At 41.6% G+C, this 23,670-nt stretch overlaps 1 protein-coding gene across 1 annotated transcript; it reads left to right on the top strand.

The window, feature by feature from the left end:
• Nucleotides 1-1,581: 1,581 nt before the first annotated feature.
• On the top strand, nt 1,582-20,771 carry elp3 (elongator acetyltransferase complex subunit 3). The gene is made up of 15 exons (XM_018735052.2): nt 1,582-1,703; nt 2,111-2,210; nt 3,099-3,237; nt 3,336-3,406; nt 5,042-5,105; nt 5,231-5,299; nt 5,499-5,653; nt 10,409-10,570; nt 10,938-11,064; nt 12,675-12,868; nt 16,931-17,021; nt 17,115-17,180; nt 18,593-18,820; nt 19,539-19,620; nt 19,970-20,771. The coding sequence occupies exons 1-15, from the start codon at nt 1,682-1,684 to the stop codon at nt 20,044-20,046; spliced, it is 1,647 nt and encodes a 548-aa protein (XP_018590568.1). The 5' UTR covers nt 1,582-1,681; the 3' UTR covers nt 20,047-20,771.
• The last annotated feature ends 2,899 nt before the right edge of the window (nt 20,772-23,670 follow it).

The following is a 23,670-nucleotide window of genomic DNA, read 5'->3' on the forward strand; positions in this document are numbered from 1 at the left end:
GGAACAGCTTGGATTGCATTGCACTCACTCTACATGTCTCCAAAACCCTCCGATAGTGTTCGTCGGTTGCCAGAGTGATGTCGAAAAAGGACAATGGCCCATTTCTTTGGATGCAGACAATGTCCTCCGCCGGAAGTCCCAGGAGTCCGAAGATGATCTCATGAACGAATGGAACGTGCTCGTAAAATCTGATGACGTTGTCCCGGTTCCTCCAGCAGAAGAGGATGATATTCTTCAATGCCTGCATCTTTCCAGCCGTCATCCCTGCCGCCAACAACGGTCTTGCCAGGGGCCGCCGACATCTTTGAGGAAAACTCTACTCTGGACAATCTGGTACAGAAGGGCTAAAAACAAAATCTCTGCATCACCCTGCAGGGACGGCGGACAAGCCACCCGAAACCCTGCACCTTAGGCTTAGCAGACTACCCAAAAATAAAATAAAACTCTTATAAGGCAGGAGAGCTTCGCCTCAGGAAAGTTGCAGACATGCCGCTACGGCTCCGCTTTGCCCCCGCTAAAATCTCTGGTACTACACTTGATCCTAGCCAAAAGCCCGAGAAGCAATTTTTTTTTTTTTTTAATTTCTTTATTCAGTAAGTAAAGCCAATCTGCTTAGCACCCCCTCCCCTTTTCCCAGTAGCAAACATGTCCCTTACATTTCCCGTAAGTCCCCCCCAGCGGTTGAACACTTTATCGACATTTTACCCACAATCCAATTATTTACAATAGACTCCCATTTTCCCGCCCAAACTCTCGGTAACACGGGTCGTTACAATATAGAATAGATAATTCCATTGAATGCGTATTACATATAGAATGGTATACTCCGGTCTTTGCACTGTTTTTTATTTTGTGATTCATGACAATGTATTTTTCATAGACATGTTTATTATTATATGTACTATTACTGTGTATTTTCAGTCTTGTGGACTGATGACGTTATAATGAGTCGTTTGAGTGGGTTTTGTCCGAGTCGTTATACCCCAGTCCCTGCGTAAATTAGCACTCTACTACTGTAATGGTGTATTTATAGTGGGCCATGTTATGCACGTTACTAAAAACATATCGATAGAGTTCGTGACTCGTCATGGAAAATTTCTCATGTAAATGTATGTTACAAATAAGAAGTAACTGTTATACTACGACTGCTTATACAACAAACACGTTACAAGACTCTGTTGCAGTGAAAAGTAATGGCATACTAAGTTACGAATCACTTGTACACTTAGCAGTTTATAAAAGCTGTGTACTCGAGTCGAGCCGTAGTCGAGCGAATTACTGAAAATTTCAGAAATATCAGACTGTTTTCAGTATTGCCGAAAAGTACATTTTAAGTAAAAAAAAAATAAAGTTTTGTATTAAGATTCTGATGTTATCATTACCGTTCCTATATTTCAGATTAAATTTAGTACATATTTTGATTACTTACTTATAAACTCAACCGTGGTATTGTATACCGTATCTTTTTACTCGGAACTTTTTTTTGAGAAGCACTGCATTCCGCCCGAAAGAAATATTCCAAACACACTTCCGCTTTATCTCTTTTTCGACAATCCTTGTCAATTTACGGCTGACATCGTGTTTGCATTGAGGATGTGTGCGATGTTGACGACGAGAAAGTCTCTGGAGTCCGTTTAATCTGTATTTTAAAGGGTTTTGTATTTGTTGTGTATATCTTAAAATGGGGAAGCCTAAGAAGAAAAGTAAGTAATAGTTAACGATGTATTTGATTTGTTGTCATGTGGCTACTAAATTGAAATGCAAAATACATGATTCTTCTCACATAATCATATAATGGTCATGATTAATTTAATCAGATGGGTTACCCTTATCCTGGTGTAATGTTACCTCTACTACTTAAAGCAATCGTCCACATCCCCACTGTTCATAAGTTAAGCTGTGTTGTTGGCAGCAAGAAGATATCCACTTGCAGTAGTTCAGCCTGGGGACAGCATGGAGCTAAAGGTGCAACTAAGTTGATATAAGGGATTTGCCTGTTTTTGAACCCAGATTTTGTCCTCATGGTGACATGTTCACCTAACTGGACAGTTGGTATGTCTTTGATGATGTCTTTCCAGCACTGTGTCAGTGTGTTCTCTGGACTCCTCAGGTGACCTCAGCCGTGCAGAGCTTATGATGATGACGATTGCGGATGTCATCAAGCAGTTGGTGGAGGCCCATGAAGAAGGAAAGGACATCAACCTCAACAAGTCAGTATTTGTTGACGCCGTTCAGCCGGAGAAAAAACAGCATCTCTCTCTCGAAGCTGCCAAGGGCTGAGGAACACACGGTTTTTACAGTTATTCGTCAGACTGAATGGAGTATGTAGGCAATTAATGAAAGTACAGAAATTACACAATGAATGTGGTAAATAGGTACGAGATGGATAAAAACGTTGCTGATTGGAAAGGAAATCGCCTGAAGCTGTAGTACCACACGTGCAATGTTGTAATTACAGAAGGCTTTAGAATAACACAGGATTAAATAAATACTGCATAAATAGTGGATTGAAGTAAGTTTTAAAAAAAAGTAAAAAGTAGTACAGCTGTACAGCTCAACACCACTCTGACATTAAGACATTAGTATCACCAATGCAATGAGTGGATTCGTTATAGAGCCTAATGTCTGCCACAATAATGACGGCAGGTGGTGCTCTTTGGTGCAGCACAGTTGGACTAGTGTGTTGCTGAAGGTGCTCTTTTGTTTAGCCAAGGTGGTTTGCAGAAGGTGAGAGTCTAGTGATGGAGAGGAGAGAGCTACAGAGTCCTTCTCTGGGCTGCTTCCTCCAAAGATTCCAGCTTATCTCCCAGGACCAAGCCAACCTTTCTCAATAGTTTATTCCATGTGCTGGCATCCCCTGTAGAAATACCGTTTGCCCAGCATGCAACTGCATGGAAGACTCTTCCTGCTACATTAGACTGGTATAACAAAAGAATTGGTTAAATAACTATAGTAAGTAAAAACAAGGAGAAGAAAAATGTTCAAATTCATGCCAGTTTAGAGTTCACTTGTTACTATAATTACTTTATATGTGTGTTAAACTTTAAGTTCTGTATGTTTTAAGCCGATGTAGTATAACTGTAATCTCCCCACCTCAGAGTGAAGACAAAGACGTCAGCAAAGTATGGCCTATCGGCACAGCCACGCTTGGTGGACATCATCGCCGCTGTGCCGCCACAGTACCGCCGCGCCTTGGTGCCCAAGCTAAAGGCCAAGCCCATCCGCACGGCCAGCGGGGTGTGTATACCAGGAGCCTATTCTCCGCTACCCGTGCATGTGTGTGTAAGCTGTGTATGGCAAGCAGTTTAAACAAGTGTCACTGTCTCATTGCACAGATTGCGGTGGTAGCCGTGATGTGCAAACCCCACCGGTGCCCCCATATCAACTTCACAGGCAATATCTGCGTGTGAGTACAGCCCAGTCTTGGTAAAAATGACACATGCATCCATCGGAAAGTGGTTTGAGGCATACAGTCTGTAATGAGTAAGTGACAGAGGATGCAGCGCATTGTGTTTAAACTTGACATATGCCATATAAGATGACTCCAAGTTGTGGTATAGTTGATCCCCAGCTAATAAACTTAATTCGGACTGAGAGTTGGTTTGTTGCTTAAAAAGTTGGTTAGTCAAATGTGTGATGGAAGTAGACAAGGAGCTTATCATCTGTATGGAGCTGCTTGTGTAATGGGTGCTTGCGAAGACTATGGTACTGTACTAAGGGACTGCACTTGAGAATCATGTGTCTGTATCTGCATCTCTCTGTCTGTTGGTGAAATGCACTTTTGTTTACTTTGAGTTGTATGTTGTGCTGGAAAAAAGTGTCCACCAAATGAGTAAAAGGAAATGTCAGCAACACAGGCAGTTCTGTAAGATGGGAGGCAGAAGTTTTTTGGCACGTGCATCGTCCCCCTCTCTCCCACTGAGCTCCCCCTAGTGAGTCGGATTGCCTGGTACCCTCGCGTGGGTGTTCACAGTTCTCTGGCAGGAGTATTTACAGCACAGTGTAAATAAGAAAGCCCATAATCTATACCAGGGTGTTGGTTCTCACCTGTGGCTCCTGAATACTCCCCCCCCCCCCCCCTTTTTTTTTAAAAAAAAAAAAAAAAAAAAAAAAAAAAACCCCACACATCGTGACATTTACTAATACCCAATACAAGCACAGTAATAAGAAATAAAAGCATAATTATAAGAAATAAAAAGGATGAAATGTGCGTATTTACTTTTGTGCATATTATTTGCATATTATTTTTCTTATTACTTCATAATATTTATTTATTATGAAGTACAGGCGGTGACTGTATTAAGTCAGAGCTGGAGGTATTACAGTGAGATGGCGTAAGACAGAGGTGCCACTTCACTGATGGCTCAAAGCTGGTACATGTAGAAAGTAGAAGATCATCTTCAGCCTGTTCACCTTCTTGCTTCTTTTACACCTTGTTCACTCTTCTGAAAATATAAGGCAGCACTTACTATTCATGAGTGCCAACTGTCGGTGCATCTGGTGATGCTTTGGCGTGTAATTTAATTAATGCTAAGTCTCTAAAAAGCTCATATTAGCGAAAGGTTTATTACTTACTAGTTGGTAAGGTGGGGACCAATTTATAATTACACAGTTTATGACTTGTAGGAATCTTTTTTTAACAATTTGTTGGATTTTATCTGGTTTGGTGAGGTATTGGACAAGTTGAGTTGTTGATCATGCCTAAAATATGTTTTTTTTTCCCCTGTTCTCACCTATACCGTAACCATGATCTTGCTTATGTTGAAGTTCTGTGTATGTCTTTGATAGAAACCTCTCTGTTTAATTGTAGCTGTGCTATCTGCTTTGAAATTATTACAAATACACATACAATAATGTATGCAAACAGAAAAGGTAGATAAATGTTTTTCTATTACCAGCTTAATGTTTCCTTATTCATTAGTAAATTAATGTAATGGGTTCATATTGAAATAAAAAAAGTTTTAAGAAAGACCAAGGATTCAGATCCTAGTATTTTAACTTCCAAATTTTCTTACTTGCTGCTGCTGTTTATATGTTTTAGGTACTGCCCTGGTGGTCCTGATTCAGACTTTGAATACTCCACACAGTCATACACTGGCTATGAGGTAAACGGTGTGAGAGTTAGTTAACATAATGTTTAAATAAATAGCTGTAACAGATTTTCCATAGCAGTGTCTGCTAGATCCCTGCACCTGCCAGGCCTTAACTAATGATCTCTGTCCTGTCTCAGCCCACGTCAATGAGGGCCATCCGCGCTCGCTATGACCCCTACCTGCAGACTCGCCATCGTGTGGAACAGGTTGGTCCCATTTGTTCTGCTCTCTCTTTGTGGGATTTGAACTGTTAGCTGATCTTGAACTGTTAGTTGTCGATCAGACAGACATGCTGTCGGTGACTGAGTTGGACCACTGCGAGAGGACTGAACTCGTTTGAAGCCCCTGCCTTTTTGACGCATGCAGAATAAGCTAGAGATGTTTTGTGTTCTCCTGTCTGTGCAGCTGAAGCAGTTAGGCCATAGCGTGGACAAGGTGGAGTTCATTGTGATGGGTGGCACGTTCATGGCCCTACCCGAAGACTATAGGGATTACTTCATCCGGAACCTCCATGACGCCCTTTCTGGTCACACCTCCAACTCGGTGGCCGAGGCTGTCAGGTACACTCACGCTGCATGTTTTCACAGTGCTGTTATCATTTTCTGCACCTTATGCTATCACCACATTTTATCGGTATGTTAATGATTCTGGAACATGTATACAGTTGCTGATATGACTTTTTTTATACTCTTTGTTATTCATTGCTCTAAACTGTTGTGGGTTGTGTAGTGCTTATGGCAATTGACTACCAGTATGAAGGACCCCTGTCTTAATCTCCTGAATCTCACTCATGCTGTCGTACGCTTGACCAAGGTATTGAGTTATTTGGCACTTCGACCTTGAGTAGTTTTTTTTCTCCCTTGCCTTTCATTTAGGAAATTTTTGTTTCTTGTCCTCCGTGGCCAGTTGGTTAATTCCAGCTTTAATAATTAATATATTTCTTTTAGTTATGTGATTTATAACCATCCTTTTATTCTATTTGTATTATATTTCCTGACCCTGTGTTCGGCACTCCTCCTCACCTGTGCAAGAAGGGCGCTTTGGAAAAATTAATCGAGTTTAGTTGAATTGATACAGTAAATATTGCACTCGTATAAATAAATCATTGTCAAGATCCTTATTCTACAAAAGTAATATTAAAATTTATCTTTAACAATAAGGAAATAACAAAGAGAAAATGATTATACTGTTTAGGAATAGCATTGTGTCACCGTTTTGAAATTGATCGTGTTAAACATGGTGATTCCAGTAGGGGTCTCTCTGTGTCTATTTTGTTCTGTTTTTAGGACAGCAGGGAAATTGACTCGAGACATATTTACATATTTCTGTACTGTAGTATTTTAACTTGGAAACGTTTCACTAAACTAGATCTCTTGGCAGTCATGTTATGCAGTTTATTGCTGCTATCTCCGAACAGAACTTTAATTCATAGAAATTGAAGCAAATATAAAATGTGGTTTTTGTCAACAGTTGATAATTCATTGCCACCTTTTGAAGTTTTCCTTTGTGTGTAATTTTTTGCCAAGAAATTAATCATTAAGGAAGATTTACAGATGCTGCTCGACTAATGATGGGGTTACGTTCCGATAAACCCATTGTAAGTGGGAAAAATCGTAAATCGAGAAAGAATAAAGTACCGGATCTACCGAACATCACAGCCTAGCTTACCTTAAATGTGCTTAGAACACTTACTATAGCCTACAGCTGGGCAAATTTAAGCAGAAGACACTCATGGGCGTTTAGTAGACATGATGGGATGTGAAAACACAACATAAAAAACGCTTTCAACACTGTATTGGTTGTTTACACTTGCGGTTGTTTATACAAGTTCACGTGATCATTACAGAGACTGCAAGTGTGGCTTAGCAGATGCTGCGACTCGCTGCCATTCCCCAACATCGGGGGAGAGTATTGTACCGCATATCGCCAGTGTGGGAACCAATCGAAATTCAAAATTCGAAGTACGAATTCTACTGAATACGTATCACTATTGTACCATCGTAACTTTGAAAAATCATAAGTCGAACCATTGTAAGTAGAGGAGCATCTGTATTTTGTTTTAAAAACAGGACAACTTGAAAATAGGGATCAAAATTAATATATTGTGGACATACTGTATATTACACATGTTCATATACTTACCTGACATAGAATAAAAGTGGATGTGGTTAACTTAATGAATATAATACTTTATGTGAAGAAAACCAATTGGACTGTTAACTGCCTGGTAATTATTATTTTGACTTATTGTTGTGACGGTTTTAAAAATAATTATTTTATTCATATTCAGTGTCAAGGTGTACCCACAACCGAAGCTGAGATTTAAAGTATGTTATAACTCATAAATTATTAGCTATAATGAGCGAAATGGAAGCCCCACCAAGAAGCTACATATGCTAATCTTGGTATTGGATTTTTTTGAGTATTAATCTTCACTTGTTCCAGTTTGACTCTACTTGTGGTCCCCAGAGCTCAGTCTCCATCTCTTGGCTAGTGACATTTACATTCTGCTCTTTATATCTTAGATCTAGAAAAAAGATGTGACGTGAAGGCTTTTGGATTCTCCCGGTCCAAAGGTGGACAAAAAAGGATGGCATGGGCACAATGGGGACAAAGGAGCCCAAATGAGCAGGTCCCAGACTCGTCGACTCCCAAAGCGCTCAGCACCGGCAGCCACATGCGGTGCACAGTGAAATCTCCAATGTAAATTTGTAGCTCAAGGCACGATGGGGGCCTCTCCCACAGGAAGCTGCGTCCATGTGTGCCCCTCTCGATGGCTCAAACAAGGTTGATTAATTGGACTATAAGTGCACTTAATTTCCAGTGCAGCTGGTCTGGCGTTCGGAAGGGCATGAGTCAGAGCGTCGTGCCATTCGGCAGAGCCAAGCTGCACTTCCTTCTCTTTTTGGGACCCCTATTCTGTCACCCGCTGCCAATCTGCACACAAAGAATTAGAAAGAGGTGGCGGGGGTCTTTAAGAGCCCTTGGCTTTGAAAGGCATGCGGTGCATCGCTTAGCGCTGACGTGAGAACGCACGGCCTCCCGTGGCTGCTCGTGTTTGGGTTTAGCCACCTCTGGAGTCTCTCCAAATGATTAATGCTTGTTTTGGAACACAGTCAATCATACCGTATCATCCAGCAAAATTGGAGAAACTTTAGATTTGACGTATGTGCCCTGTCATTCAGCGCCTGCAGCTTTTTCCTCTTCACCCCCCAAGAATCTTGCAGTCCAGGTTGTGAAAAGCTGAAGTATTGTTGCCAATTAGTCTCTGGAACCAGCCGTTTCTATTACCTTCATGTTACTAACGATTTTAAAATGATTGCACAGTAATCACAGTTCAAAAAAAAGAAAAAAAAACGATTTGCTTGGGAATTTGGAAAGTAATCAGTCCTCAGCCCACGCACACCAACTTCTCCAAGAACCCCGATGTTCTTTGTCCCCATCTATCATGCAACGGTTAAGAGAACATAATTCACCATTGACATGCCTTGCATCGTTTTTTGACTGCGGGCCAAAACACAAGTGTGACTTATTCCATCTAAATTGCTTTTCTCACTTTGTAGCCTGAACAGGCAGGGTTCATTTGAAAGAGAGGTAGCATGGGGCACGCTGCACTGCTGCACTTTGCGCTCCGGTGCTCAAGACAAGTTCGTTCCACTGCTCAGCGACGGTTCGGACAGACGCAGTCAGACGAAGGGATGAGACCTGTTATAGTCACGCATGGCCCCCGAAGGGATGAGTTGTTTGTTTGCCCATTTATTTACTTCCCAGCCTGATAAGAAAGAGTGATCTGCGCAGACGAGGCACCCCGGATTACTCGGATAGCCCTTCTTATCGGCAAGTTCGTTAAGATGACACGATTAGGGTAATTGTTTTGGCTGCTAATCGTGCGGGAGCATGGAAGGCTGCAGGGTCAATATCACGGTGGCCCGTATCTTCCAGAATTAGGTGGTGTGTGTCTGCGTAGCTCTCTTTCTCTTAATGTCTGTGGCCAAGACAAAGGTAACTGGTTTTCTCACCCTGACTCTCACTTTCCATGATTATATTTGACTCTCAAATCTATAAAATGCAACATCAGTGCATTTTGGGTTTGTCACGTATTATAAATACCAAACTTCTTGCGCTTTCCAGTTTCTGTTAACACCGGTCAGAGGAAAAGGTTCTTGACCTGTAATTTATGATAAATCATGACCTTGTTGTTGTTTCAATTAATCCACAGAAATAAATGAATGCGAAACCTTGAGTACTTCTGGGAAGTACAAAAAAATGGAGCGGAACTGCTGGATATCAGCAGTGTTTTAAGGAAAACGGCTCATTGATCTCTTGTTCTTGGCCTACCGTGACCGATGGTGAAGACATCTTGTCTCAAGCCTCTTTTAGACCCAACCCCACTATCTCCAGAGGCAGAATCGGTGATGTAGAGGCAGGTACTTCGGAAGATACGCCTTATCGCTTCCTGGGAAAAAATCTTGTGAATCGTTTTCGTTTTATGTCTTTATCAGTAGCACGCATACAGTATATAACGGCTACACAGTAGTCTATAGAAAAATAATCCTTCCATTGTATCTGATTTTGCCAGTCCCTGAAGGCAGGAATAGATCACTGATTACTGCTTGCTGCTGGTGATAGATTAAAGTTAGAGTAGCTTTTAATTGGAAAACACTTCTTTTTTAACAGCTTCTATTTTAGACCTGTATTGAATATCCTGTCCCTATAAATTGTAATTAATGGGGCCGGTGATGAAGACTTAGTCAACAAGTCTGTGACAGATTGTCCCATAACAATATGGACAATGAGCCATTCTGTGGCTAAATGTTCAGAGGTAATGAGAGGTTGGTTTAATGCACAGGCATCTGAAACAACACAAGAAACCTGTAACATACAGGCTTATGTTTAAAAAGATATGTTGCTAACATATAGTGTACATAACGAGTGGAAAGTGTGAGTACACCTGTGCGGCCTGGACAGAAGAGTGAAAACAAAAGTGTTCTCCATCTCTGGAAACTGTTGCAGAAGAGCTGGGTTGACATGTTAGCTCATCTCTTGATCAGATTTGTTACCTGAATACCTTTAGAAAAGAAAAGGTAATCTCCAGGCGGTGTGTTCATGTTTTGCACCAGTACTCTGTTATGTAAATAATCACACAGAGATAAAGACTGTGCTGATGATCTCTTGGCAGAAGAGGTTTTTTAACACTTGTAACAGCGTCTACTATTCCATTCATTATGTGATTAATTAATGACAAGGTTGCTGCCAACATGGCATTTCGCTCATCAAGCTCAGCATCACCCATAAAAGCATGACCCTTCCCACAGGTACTCGGAGCGCAGCCGCACCAAGTGTGTGGGCATCACCATAGAGACACGACCAGACTACTGCCTCAAAAGACACCTCAGCGACATGCTGGCTTACGGCTGCACGCGCCTGGAGATCGGTGTACAGAGCGTGTATGAAGACGTGGCCCGCGACACCAACAGGTCAAAGGGCATTGTTTAGGAGTGGACACTTGGATTTGGAAAAGGGACTCGAATCAGTGTTTGCTTGACTTTGTGTCCTTATAGGCATTGCAGGCCGTAGCAGTGATTCATTGTCTTTTGGACTACATTTCACAGCAGCTTTGTTTCGGCATGAAATTTGATTTATTTTACCCACTTAATGGATAATTTTAGGATGCAATTGGGATTGAATGTAACTCAAAAGTACTTCATCTTCTGACTGAAGGTTTTGAATCTTTGTTCCAGCACTTGTGGTGCTTATCTTTCTTTTTTGTCTCCTGCTTTTGGGTGGTTTTTTTCTTTTTTCTTTTTTTTTTGCCCTGCTCCCCTACACACACTCTCACCCCAGGGGTCACACAGTGCGGGCAGTGTGTGAGTCTTTCCACCTTGCCAAGGATGCAGGCTTCAAGGTGGTGGCCCACATGATGCCAGACCTCCCCAACGTGGGCATGGAGCGTGATGTGGAGCAGTTCATTGTAAGTACTGTCCTTCCATCAGAGCTTTCATCTATCTCTTCCCACCTTAAAATATTGAAAACTCAATTTTTGTAATATATTATTTACTATATTATTTTTTTACATTATGTTGTTATATCATTCACAATATTATTCGCTGTATTATAATTCACTGGGTAATGTTACAAACCTCTAGTTAAAACAACAACCTTAATAACACTCTACTTTTGTCCCTACCTGTGCACATCACTGTACCTGCAGCTTCGTATCATGAAAATATGTACTATCCACAGGAGCTAGTCAGATTCAAGGGACTGCAGGAGACCAATAATACAGTAGTAGTATAATATGATTGTCATTAGATGAACAATTTTCCATAATTGGCCCTCAATTGGCTGCATCCAGTCAGGAGTGAGCAATCCTCAGGTTGGCCGCTATTTCAGTTCTCAGAATGCATTTGATGTATTTGTGCAGTAATGGGTAATAACTAAACAGCAGGGTGAAAATTGCATCTCGATGGTGCTGCAGAAGTGTGATCTGCTTTGTTGGTTTTTATTGTCTGCCCTAATGCCCCGTGGTGATGCTCTGCTTTGCAGCATTGAGGGTTCAATTACGGCTAATGAATCGAGGGGTTTTATTTTATTGGAAGGTCATTACCAAGGCGTCACAATTGAGTATGTGGCTGTGCTGTGTGTTGTCCTGCTACCATAGCAGTGTGTCTTTGTCAGTATTAACCCTGATCTGATTCATGTTATTGGGGTTTCATAGAGAATTGGAGGGTATTTGGATAAATCACAGAACTTTAATAGAATGCAAGTAGGGACCAGGTCATATGAAGCATCTATAGTGTTTATCCACTATATGTCAGTTTGTGGAACATTCACCATCACATTATTTAGTCACTTCAAGGGCCATATGAAATATTAATATAAAAATTTGTTCATCATTTGGTTCTGTCGGGTTTTTTTGTTTTGTTTTTTTTTACTTTGCCGTTTGGTTAGCCTATCTAGCAGGTAGAGTCTTCTCCAAAGAAATGGGAACTTACTCTGCTGTCCACAAAAATGTAAAAGGAACACATTGCTCAGTCTTGTATGATAACATCAAAATCAACACGTGTTGACCTGAACCTCTGGAGAAGTTTGGAGGAGCATTGCAGTTAAACACTCAGTTCTCTCACACCGGTTCCTCAAAAGCACCATTATCTTTTACCCTGCTTACTGGACATTCCCTCACTTGCCTGAAAATCAGAGTCTTCTTGCCTTCGGTCAGTTCTGTCCAAGCAGAGCACAAGCAGGGATGTGATAAAGAAATCCCATTAAGGGCTGTCCACTCCTTATGTGTACTTATCAGGCCCAGCGCAGGCTCCCAGGAAGGTCGTTTGACGCAGTAAAGCCGATCGAATGCCACGTATATACAGTGTATGTATGATTGACAAAGACAATGTCATTTCAAAATGATGGTTTTCCACCCTTTTGCATGCGTCACTGGATCGGTTGAACACTCAGATTAAGTGAGGCCAGAATTATGTGACAGCTGTGAATTTTTTCCTCCCCATGTGCGAGAATTTTAAATTGTGTGCTGCTCAGGGTTGTGGGACCAGCCCTCTGTGACTGCTTTCTCTCCACTTGCAGGAGTTCTTTGAGAACCCAGCCTTCCGGCCAGATGGGCTCAAGCTGTACCCCACTCTGGTGATCCGGGGCACGGGCCTTTACGAGCTGTGGAAGACAGGCCGCTACAAGAGCTACTCACCCAGCGCTCTGGTGGACCTGGTGGCGCGGATTCTAGCGTTGGTTCCGCCATGGACACGAGTGTACCGTGTGCAGAGGTGAGAGGATGGAGTAAGCTTGTCTGTGGACAGGACACATTTCCATTTGCCCACATCAGCTCTGCGTCGCCTTTTGCCTGTTTTTTTTTTTTTTTTTTTTTTGTCTTGTCTTTTTTCCTAAAAATTGAAATTGGATCTGTGCTTTTTAAGGGGATGTTGTTTGTTCTATGATGGAGTTTAGGATATATGGTCAACTGAGATCAGTTTCTCTGTGGGTTTTTTTATATAAAATATCAGATATGTTCACCAAATTCTCTCAGTGTGGTTAATTAGTTCTGTGAAATTGTTAAATTCCCATTATAAGGGGGTTGAATTATTATTTTTTTATGGGGAAAAATCAGTTCCTGGATGAAAAATATCATCTATAATGTATTAAATAACAAAATAAAAGGTATTTATTGCATGACAATGACAACACCAACATATTTTATATACTCCCTGGGCAAGTGTGTTATAACATTTTATAATATTAGGAACAATAGTAATTAATTCTTGCTTTGTTGAGTGTTACGTTTTAATTCATCCATTATCAGTAACTGCTTCTCCAAAGCAGGGTCGTGAAGATCTGGGGTCTACCTTGCAAGCATAGGGTGTGGTACAAGGTACAATCTGGACAGACATATTGTGATGATTTGGCTCACAGATATTTATAACATATGGAAATGATACTCCCAAGTCAGTGACCCATGTCTTCGCTGTACACAAAAAACTGTGTTGATAGCATGACTAACAAATGGGTAGATTCTTCCGTACATAGACAAAATGCAATTGTAATGAGAGTTGGTCATACGTAGTTCTGAAACAAGGGACATGAAGATAAAATGAGGTTCGAGTGGAATACTTGTGAATATTACCATTAAAAACAGCAGTTAAAAGATAAATGAAGGAGCTTCCTTAGTGACTGAAAATGGGGAAAATCACTAATTAGCATAACATTGTAAGTCACTTAGGGGAAAAAAACCTCAGGTAAAAGAATTGATGGTAACAGCACTGAATCTGCTATTTCAGTTGTGGCATTATATTCACCTTAAGTTATGATTGTTGAGATTTTCAACATGATAGGAAATATATACAGTGGTTGGTTTTGTTATGGAAGAAGAACAGAGTGCATGTGCTTACCATGTGTTGAAATAAAATGAATGGTTTACCAGGCAAAAATGCTAATGTACTGAATAATAAGTCTATTGAATGAAAAAGGGTGTATGTTTTCATTATCCTTTGTACAGGACCTCATTATATGAGGTCTGAGTGTATTTGTGGACATAGCTCGATTTTACACTTCTGCTGCAGTACACAAGTACACCAGTCACACAAGCAGTTGTCAGATGTGCAGATGTTTGTTTCAGGCAGTTGTGGTTGTTTACAGATTGTGTCAACCCTCACTTCTTCCCAATGCACTCATACAAACAGGCAATGATGTGTTCCTCCCCCCACCCTTCTCAAAGATGTTGTTGTGATCAAGGTGTTCTATCAGCTCCAGTTGCATGGAGCTCATGGAGATAAGGAGCTTAGATGTACAGACACTCTAGATGAAATCGCCAGGTTTATTTTCAGGCTATTTTTCTGCTGAAGCCGAGACATTCCACAGGCGTTTTCTGATTTAAGAAAAACGAATGAATATATCAGCTTGGTTTGTCTTCTGGCTGTCCTTCCAAGTACTAACAAAGTTCATAGAAACTTCTCAATCTTGAATTACGATTGACTTTCACTGATGCCTTCTGGGGCTTGTTGGAAAAGAATCCTTGAAACTGTAAGGAAACCCTCAGTTTGTGGTCTCCTTTAGTGTTTACATTTTTTTATTTAGCAGATGCTCTTCTCCAAAGCGACGTGCATCTCGGAGAAAAATACAATGAGCTCCTCTTATCAACAGAGAGAGACTTGGATGGAGACTCGTGATTCTGGAGTACAGTAAATTTGTCATGTTACACTAGTAACTGCTTAAAGGTTTATCCGTTATTCAGCAAATTGTTATTAAATTGTTAAAAATAAACATTTACACATTTATGGAGCATTTACAAGGTTAGGGGAGAAGTGAGTTTTGGAAACCTTCTTAAATGTAGAGAGAGATTAAGCAGTTCTGACTGAGAGGACAAGGTTATTCCACCAAATCAGATCCTCAACCGAAAACTTTGGTGCTTTTGATTTTGGACTTCTTGTGCTTGGGACCACCAAGCAAGCAGAGGTGGAGTAGCGTAGTAGTCTGGTTGGGGGTGCAGCCAGTGAAGGGTTAACAGTGACCAGTATCTTCAGCATGAATGGCACCATTAGCAGTTTGAAATTAGTCTTCCCCCACCTGACAAAGAGGATGCATTCCTGAAAAATCCTTCTTAAGGTGAATTCTCATACGTCATTCTCTTAGGTCATAAGGCATAATTACCATTAGTTTCACTATTTAAAAAAATTGTGGGCAGTCCTGAGCCCCAAAAGTCATGCTAAAAATATCATCAAATCCCATTAGAATTGGTACATTTTCTTTGAGTAGCTTATATGTTATAACACAACAAGGCAGTTTCACTTCATTAATTCCTCTATGATACTATATGAGTTGCTTGTCTGTACCAATCAAGTACTGTACACTTAAAATGTGTACAGTTTTATTTCAGCTAAATAAATGGCTCTAAATCATCTGTTTTGTGCAAGTATGTGCATGTGTGTTTCATTGCTCTGCTGCTGACAGTGCACGTAAAGCCAAAAATCATGCCACCGCATGAACCTTATGGGATATACTACAATAAACTTGAGCTTGCACCAAAATTAATAAAATATATAATACTAAACATATTTACAAAAATATATTGTATTTACAAAAAAGAAATAAAAATCACCAGTACAGACAGAATATACATTTAAATGCCCACTGACGTGTCTCCCCATGTTTACATGGGTTTCCGTTGGGTGCCCTGGTTTCCTCCCAGAGTCCAAAGATTTAATGTGTTCTAGTTGAACTGGTGAGTTGCCTGTAGTATATATTTATGGGTGTGTTACATTGCTGTACTGTACAAATGTGTGAATAACTGTAGGCAGTTTATTATTTACGGATAGCGCTTTTATTTTACGCAAAACATCTGAAATACGTTACGTGCAATTCGGCGTAGCCAGACAAGGCAGGAAGCCGCATTTTCCCAGTTTGCGTGTGTTTTGAGGCGTGAACGCATCTCCTCTCGTTAGTGTAGTGCTTTTTCCAATATTTTCTACCCTTTTTATTATTTACAATGCCTGGTGGTAAACGTGCGCTTGAAGAAAAACGAGAACTGTCTCACAAGCGTACAGCTATCGATTTGGAAATGAAATTGAAAATAAGGAAGAATGAAAGTGGGAAAAAGATTATTGTCTATAACATGGGAACAAGGTTTAGCTGTATCGACTGTGAATACGATAGTGAAGGATGCTGCACATATAAAGGAGCACGTGAAAGGAACAGCTAGCATGAAAGCAATAATGAAGAAATGCCAAGGTGCTATAACTGAGATGGAAAAATGTATAAATTACACAACAACAGCACCCTCTTGTGTGCCAGCATACTACTAGATATTAGGTAAGCACGCAGAGTACAATACTCTACGTGTACCGTATGCAGTAGTCTATTTTTAAATTAAATTTATGCTTTATAGAAATGTAAAAATTTATTTCCTTGATTATGCCTATGTCTTACTACAGTATTTAACATGTCTGTTTACTAGAGAATTATATTGACTTTGTTTAATACCAGTGTTTCCAACAAATGCGAAGGAAATGAAAAGGCTTGGCTCTGTAATGGAGGGGGAGGGGAAATCGAACATACGTGAATTTCGACTTGCAAAGGGGTTGAAGAACAGTCTATTTGCGTAAGTCGAGGGGTGTCTGTATGAAACGCTGATGGTGTTATGTGTGATTATTCGTGCAACTGGACTACCTGAAGCTGAACTTCTGGAGTCTTTTTGCGTACCAATGACAGGCCATTAACGGGTGAAGAAAGGTAACACTTGGCTCAGCTTTTCGAGGCAATTTGTTTTTTACGCCCAAGCACTATAGCAGCGGATGGCGGTGTTGGCATGGGAGCTCACCACTTTCCCCTTTGTGCAGGGACATCCCCATGCCCCTGGTGAGCTCTGGTGTGGAGCACGGCAACCTGAGGGAACTGGCCTTGGCACGGATGAAGGACATGGGAACGGAGGTGAGAGGCGTTATCAGCAGGTGGCCTCCGTTTCCATTCTCTGCATTCTTCGGACTTCATGGTTGCCTCATGGTGTGTCATTTCTCTCTGCAGTGTCGCGATGTCAGAACCAGGGAGGTGGGGATTCAGGAAATCCACCACAAAGTACGGCCCTACCAGGTGCGTCCTGTCGTGTGGTTCCCAGGTACCTGCAGCTGAGTGTTTGGTTTTTCTATCACATAAAATTTGTCATTTTAATATTGTCTATTTTGGAGCTTTTGTCCTAAAATACATACATGAAGGTCAGAACCCTAAGCTTGTCGATACTTAGGTGCACTGAATTTAACAGGGCCGAGCTTGAAAGGCTCTTCTACATATGCATCAGACAGATATTCAAATGTCTGCAATTTTGCTGCATGGAATCGGTTTATATAATTCTAACACGTTCCAAATCAAGCTCTGAGGCCAGCGGCAGGAAGCCGGCGCTAATGAAGGAGGGAAATGGCGTGTATCACAGAGCCGATTCTCAGGGCGGAACAAGGGGAAGCGGCGGGAGGGGAATACGGGCTCCCCGCTTCGCTCTGCTGGAGAGTAATCCCACGCTGTCCAGCTGATAAGCGCAAGAATGCGAGGAGGGAGTCACTAATGGCTTTCGCCACTTAAACGATGGAATTTTCCACCGTGTGGAAGGAGAAACTAATTTCTACTCTTTGACTACTGTAAAGTACTGCAGTGTTTTCATACCTTCTCAATTTTTAGGAAACCAATCTAAAACTGAAGGGAAAAATGTTATCTGTTGTCTTGTACTTCCATCAGTATTGACTCGTAGTGTGGATTTCACTCTGGTGGCTGTGGTCTGGCGTTCTTTCCCATAGTCCTGTAGGTTCCCTTTGATTTCCAGTGGGAGAGCTGTTGGTGCTGAGCTGATAGGGGCTGTGGGGGACAGCAAGGCTCTGTTCACTGCAGAATGAAGTACTGAGATTGCTAAAAATTCACACACATAAAACTATCTGTAAGTAGTTATTAAAAACATAAGTTAAGCTCTTGAATTTAGACATTGTGTTCAGAGGTCTGCTCCTGTTGTATGGGCAGTTTTTTTTTTGCAGCCATAAAGACAAAATTTAAAAGAGGAAGCAAAACTGTCATGTGCTCTGCAATGGTTAATACTTCCATGAGCTTAACTAGTTTTTCATTATGTAAGTGAAATATAGTACTGTAGCTTCTACATGTTACGGAAATTGAACCAGTTTGAAGCGGAATTATTATTCTGGCTCTGTGGTGTCAGAATTCCCAGAAAGGATATATTACGAAGGTAAATTAGCTAGTGGCAGTGTAGCAGCAGATTGACTGTGCAGATGGAGCAGGCGTAGAAAAATGAGATCATGTGCAGCTGAAAGCACTTGAGCTCCACTCAGTTGAGACGTGTACTCTGATGGCACTGCGTGTTCAGTGAAAGTGTGTCTCTGACAGGCGGAAGGGCTCCAAATCCCTTTCCGTCATGATGGTCAGAATAATTACACGCTGTAAAGGTGTCTACTGCCGGGCCATAACTGTTCCCACGTCTTCTCCCCTTTTCCCTGTTGGGAGTTCAGGTTGAGCTGGTGCGCAGGGACTATGTGGCCAATGAGGGTTGGGAGACCTTCTTGTCGTACGAAGACCCGGAGCAAGACATCCTGATTGGGCTATTGCGTCTGCGCCGCTGCTCCGCACAGTCCTTCCGGCCTGAGTTGAAGGGCGCAGCATCAATCGTGCGTGAGCTGCACGTCTATGGCAGCGTGGTGCCCATCAGCAGCCGTGATCCCAGCAAGTTCCAGCACCAGGTTGGTGGAGACGCAGCACTAGGTCTTTTGAGTTCAGTTTCTATGGAATCTGGCTGCACATGGCTTACTATACCATTCTGTTATCCGTTTCTCCAGAGTTTCATAGCCTTAGAATGAATACTTTTCAGTTGGCAGTCAAAAAGAATCTGTGGTGCTGCAGTGGCTTTGGAAAGTGGACCTCTAAATGATGAAATGATGATGGTTAAAATGATGGTTGCTATATCGTGTGAACATGTCAACTGTACACGATATTGTAAAAGTTTCAGTTCATTGGAAGTGTTTTGATGTAATTGTAGGGAATTGTTGGGTTTTTGTCATTCATAAAGGTGATAAATCACATCATTCACCAGTTACAGCAATACTAAGAAATGAAATACTGAAATGAAATTACTGTAAATGGTTAAGTATGGTAGGCCTTTAATCCTCTCGGTGAAATTTACACTAGTGCAGTGGTATCTAACGGCAGAAAATCATCTATAAATATTCATAGGGGTATTCATCTAATTAATTCCATCTGATGCTAATTTGCAACGTCTGCTTGGAGAAGGTTAATAGTGTTGTGAGAATTTTCTGCAAATTTGGTTGTCTTGAAAACGACAGTATGTGACTTTAACTCTTCACCTGAACACCAGCATCTTGCCAACACGATTGCTAATCCTTTGCACATCCTGTGTATTCCTTCCTCTGTATCACTCTCTCTCCTCCTTATTCCCACCAGGGTTTCGGGATGATGCTGATGGAAGAGGCAGAAAGGATTGCGCGGGAGGAGCATGGGTCCAGAAAACTGGCCGTCATCTCTGGTATGCACATTAACCCCATCCACTCCCCTTCCTAAGCATCTCTTCCCCAGCACTGCTGTTTACACTCACTTCTCAATCACTGCAGCAGGATAACTGGAATTCTAATACCAGAATTTACCAGTATTAATCTGAATAATTTAGTTTTAAGGGAAAAAATTCTCCAGTGAACAAGTAATGTACTTTACAATGATACACATACTAGTTTTTGTTAAAATGTTGTTTTAGTTTTAAGTTTAATCTGTGCTGCTGAAATTGCTTGCATTTGTGTTCATAGGTGCAAGTGCAAAAAATTTGGAATACTGCCACACTTGTGAGCTGTCCCTGATATTCATGTTTTTCTGGGTTCCAGGTGTGGGGACCAGGGACTACTACAGGAAGTTGGGCTACGAGCTGGAGGGGCCGTACATGGTGAAATACCTTGACTGAGGCGGCTGGTGGAGCACAGGTGGATAGCAGCAGTAACAGCCCTCCAAGGGCACCCTCTTCTGAGGCGTCTTCGGGAGATCAAGGGCTCGAGCAGAGCACCCCCTCTAAACCGGGGCCCATTTTGTCAGTACGCTTTGAGAAATGTTTTATGTTGTTATTTAGCACTTGTGAAGTCTTTCACAGATGCTTTGCAAAACACACCGAATCTGAATATGAACTATGTTTTGTAAGGAGTCCTTAAGCTGAGTCTTTTAAGACCACTTTTGTAGAGACACTTAAGCTGAGCTGTTTATTTGCAAATATCATCAAAGAGCTGCATTCAGCAGGTGATTCCAATGGGACATGGACTCAAATGCAAGCCATTGTAATCATCAGTTCATTTTAAAAATCTCTGCCTTTTCTTACTGTCCTCTTTTGTTTGGCTAATTTTGAACTTTAACTTTTTTTCTATCAACCACTTGAATGAGTGTCATTCACTTGAGGGCTGTGTAATGGAATGGTTCAGAGTAATTGCAGATAGCGTACTTTTAGCAGTCCGTGGTGACATGAAGCTACTCCTTGTCTGAGTCAGCAGGTTTTAATTGCCTGGAGATCAGCATTAGAAGAAAAAGTTCAGTTTTTGGAACTTGGAATTGCTTTTAAACATCTTGTCTGTCGGCTACGATGTGTTGATAAACTTTCATTGAAGTTGGATGTACTCTCATTGTTTATTAAAAAACATTGTGTTTCACTGTCTTGGTCATCTTCCTGTTTTTCCTTTTAGCTTTAACAAGGTACTGCAATTTTAATTAAGAGGAATGCCTTTTTTTTTTTTTTTTCTTTTCTCTGCAAGTTCATTCACTGAGTTTACCTTATTCCAGTACACCTTTTCAGGGTTTTTCTGGAGGTGACTCGTCTATGTTTTAAATGTAAGACTGCTCCTGGCAGTGGGTTGGACCAGGTCCTGCTCTCCGGTGGGTCTGGGGTTCGAGTCCCGCTTGGGGTGCCTTGCGACGGACTGGCATCCCGTCCTGGGTGTGTCCCCTCCCCCTCCAGCCTTACGCCCTGTGCTGCCGGGTAGGCTCCGGCTCCCCGCGACCCTGTATGGGACAAGCGGTTCAGACGATGTGTGACTGCTCCTGGCACTTTCATACTTTGAATTCTGGGTATGTGATAGGACACATTCTTACTGGAGTGACATTCACTTAAAAGTTCGAAATAGCCCGATTCATATCAGAATATGAATAGTGCCAGTATGGTTGACTCAAGTGTCTTAAGTTTCTTCTAAAAAAGTTAACACTGCACCTGCAAGATAACCTGAAATGTCACTGGACCATTGCATCATTTTTCCATCCTCTGAGATGGTGCTATATGATTACATTTGGTAAATATTGTTCCTTTGTGTTGAATATTTGTAAGTATTTGCATTTCTTAGGTATATTCATTCTCTCTGTTAAACCAGAAAACATTATTCTTAAGGTGTACTCATTGCTTCGAATTTTAGCCGCATAGTTATAATTATGTCCTTTTTAATAATGATGGTTGTTGATGAGTCTGGAAATTTAGGAAGAAATCAAACCCAGATGACTGGCTTAGCTGTGTGAGGTGGGTGGCACAGTGAGTAATGCTGCAGTCTCACAGTGCCGGGGGGGCAAGAGGATGTGGGTTCAATCCCCGCTCATTCTGTGTGGAGTTTGTGTGTCTGTTTCCTCCCAAAGACAGGCTGTTCAGCTGTAGTGTGTGAGTGACAGAGTGTGTTCCACTGATGTATGGATGAGTGACCTATTGTAAGTAATGTATCTAGCAGTGTAAATCACCTTGGTGTATGGTCTGTTAACACTACATAGAGTTCATTGGAAAAGTGTCTGCAAAATAAATGCAAGGAATTGTTCTGAAAACTGTCCTTATTTTCTTGGAGATTAAAGCATAAAACCTTTATGCAGTTCCACTTTTTTAAGGAAATTCACCTCCTGCTTTTTCAGCAATATGCTCTACACTGTCCAAAAAAATAGTTTTCTGACACCTCCCAGTGATGTAGCATGTCATGCTCTTTAGGACACGCGTGGCTAACAACGTGATGTTATTTCAGAATTGCCTCCCTCAACGACGTCACACCACAGGTGGTAGCAGTCACTACGAACACATTTGCTGCCCCTTCCCTCCCGGAGAGGCGTGGGGGCCCACTGCAGGAAACCAAACATAACGGTTATCCTCACAGTCATGTGCTGGTTTGTCAGTCACACTAATGTGCAATTATTTTTGTATCTGTGCTGCCAGAACGTGACAAGTGGCTGCCCTTAGCCGTGGAGCTCAGATGGGCGCCTGTGCCGCCTACATAAGGAGCCTGTCAGCTGTGTAATGGCCTGGAATAAAACAAAACGTTTCATCCTGTTCGCCTCTCTCCCAGCAGCATCAGTTGCTATTTAAATGATGGGGCGAAAGGATGACTACTGTTGTGAACCCTTGGCTCATCACATGAGTGTGTTGTGTGATCGGATCAGAATATTAGAAGGACAAAAAAGATCTCGCTCCCGGAACCAGACTCATCAGTGATTTGCATTAAGAAAGAAAACCCAGTTATTTCCCAGTGTTGGCTTCTGGCTTCAGAGGTTGTATATGGTTGATGTTTATATGACTCAAGCATTAATTTTTGCACTTCAGACATGAGGACAATGAATTTTCCTGTCACTAGATACTAAACCCTAGACATGATGAGGTGAGTGGATTCTCGGTTTAATTAGCTGGAAATAATTGTACTGGATGCTCATGAATAAATGTTCTCACAGCAACATGCTGTATTCCTGATTTTAGTATCACGGACACATAAATTTTAACCTGGCGTACGGCTGAAGTAGCTTATGAAAGTAAGGCCATCTTGATGAAGCACATTATTCTTTATGTTAATTTCAAGTGAGGTTAATTTCACCTTCATCGGTTGCAATTGAAGGCTTTAAAGGTTTTTGTGTTAAGATTTTGCTAAATGTGTTGCATTTTTGCAGTTTAATTTTTTTGTTGGTAGTGGTAGAGAGGGTAGCGATGGTGCCTCGGCACCCGGGCTGTGAGTTCAGGCAAGTTTGAATCCAGCTCAGTCTGTGCACAGTTGCAATATTCTGTGTTCATGCAGGTTTCCTCCAACAAAGATATGTTTTCAGTAAACTGATGACTAAATTGCTCTTAACCTGTGAATGAGCGTGTGACTGCTCTTGGGTGGACTGGCATCTCTTGCAGGGTATACTGTGCCTCACAACCTGTTCTTCTGGGATAGGCTCCAGACCACCATGACCTTGGACTAGTGGTCTTTGGTAATGGATGGACTTTCAGTTACATGTGCATATATATGATTGAAAACAGACCAAGGAATGAATTGCACTCCAGATAAGTGGAATAGCATGATCAAATGAATATTCCATTAACTATTGCCTTACAAAAACATGAGGAGCACATGATATGGGCGGCACGGTGGCACAGCGAGTAGCACTACTGTCTCACAGCACCTGGGTGGTGTGAGAGGACGTGGGTCCGATCCCTGCTCAATATGTGTGGAGTTTGCATGTTCTCCCTGTGTCTGTGTGGGTTTCCTCCCACAGTCCAAAGACATGCTGTTCAGATTCACCCATAGTGTGTGAGTGAAAGAGAGTGTGTTTC

Source organism: Scleropages formosus, chromosome 1 (genome assembly GCF_900964775.1).
Source record: "Scleropages formosus chromosome 1, fSclFor1.1, whole genome shotgun sequence".
Classification (NCBI taxonomy): domain Eukaryota; kingdom Metazoa; phylum Chordata; class Actinopteri; order Osteoglossiformes; family Osteoglossidae; genus Scleropages; species Scleropages formosus.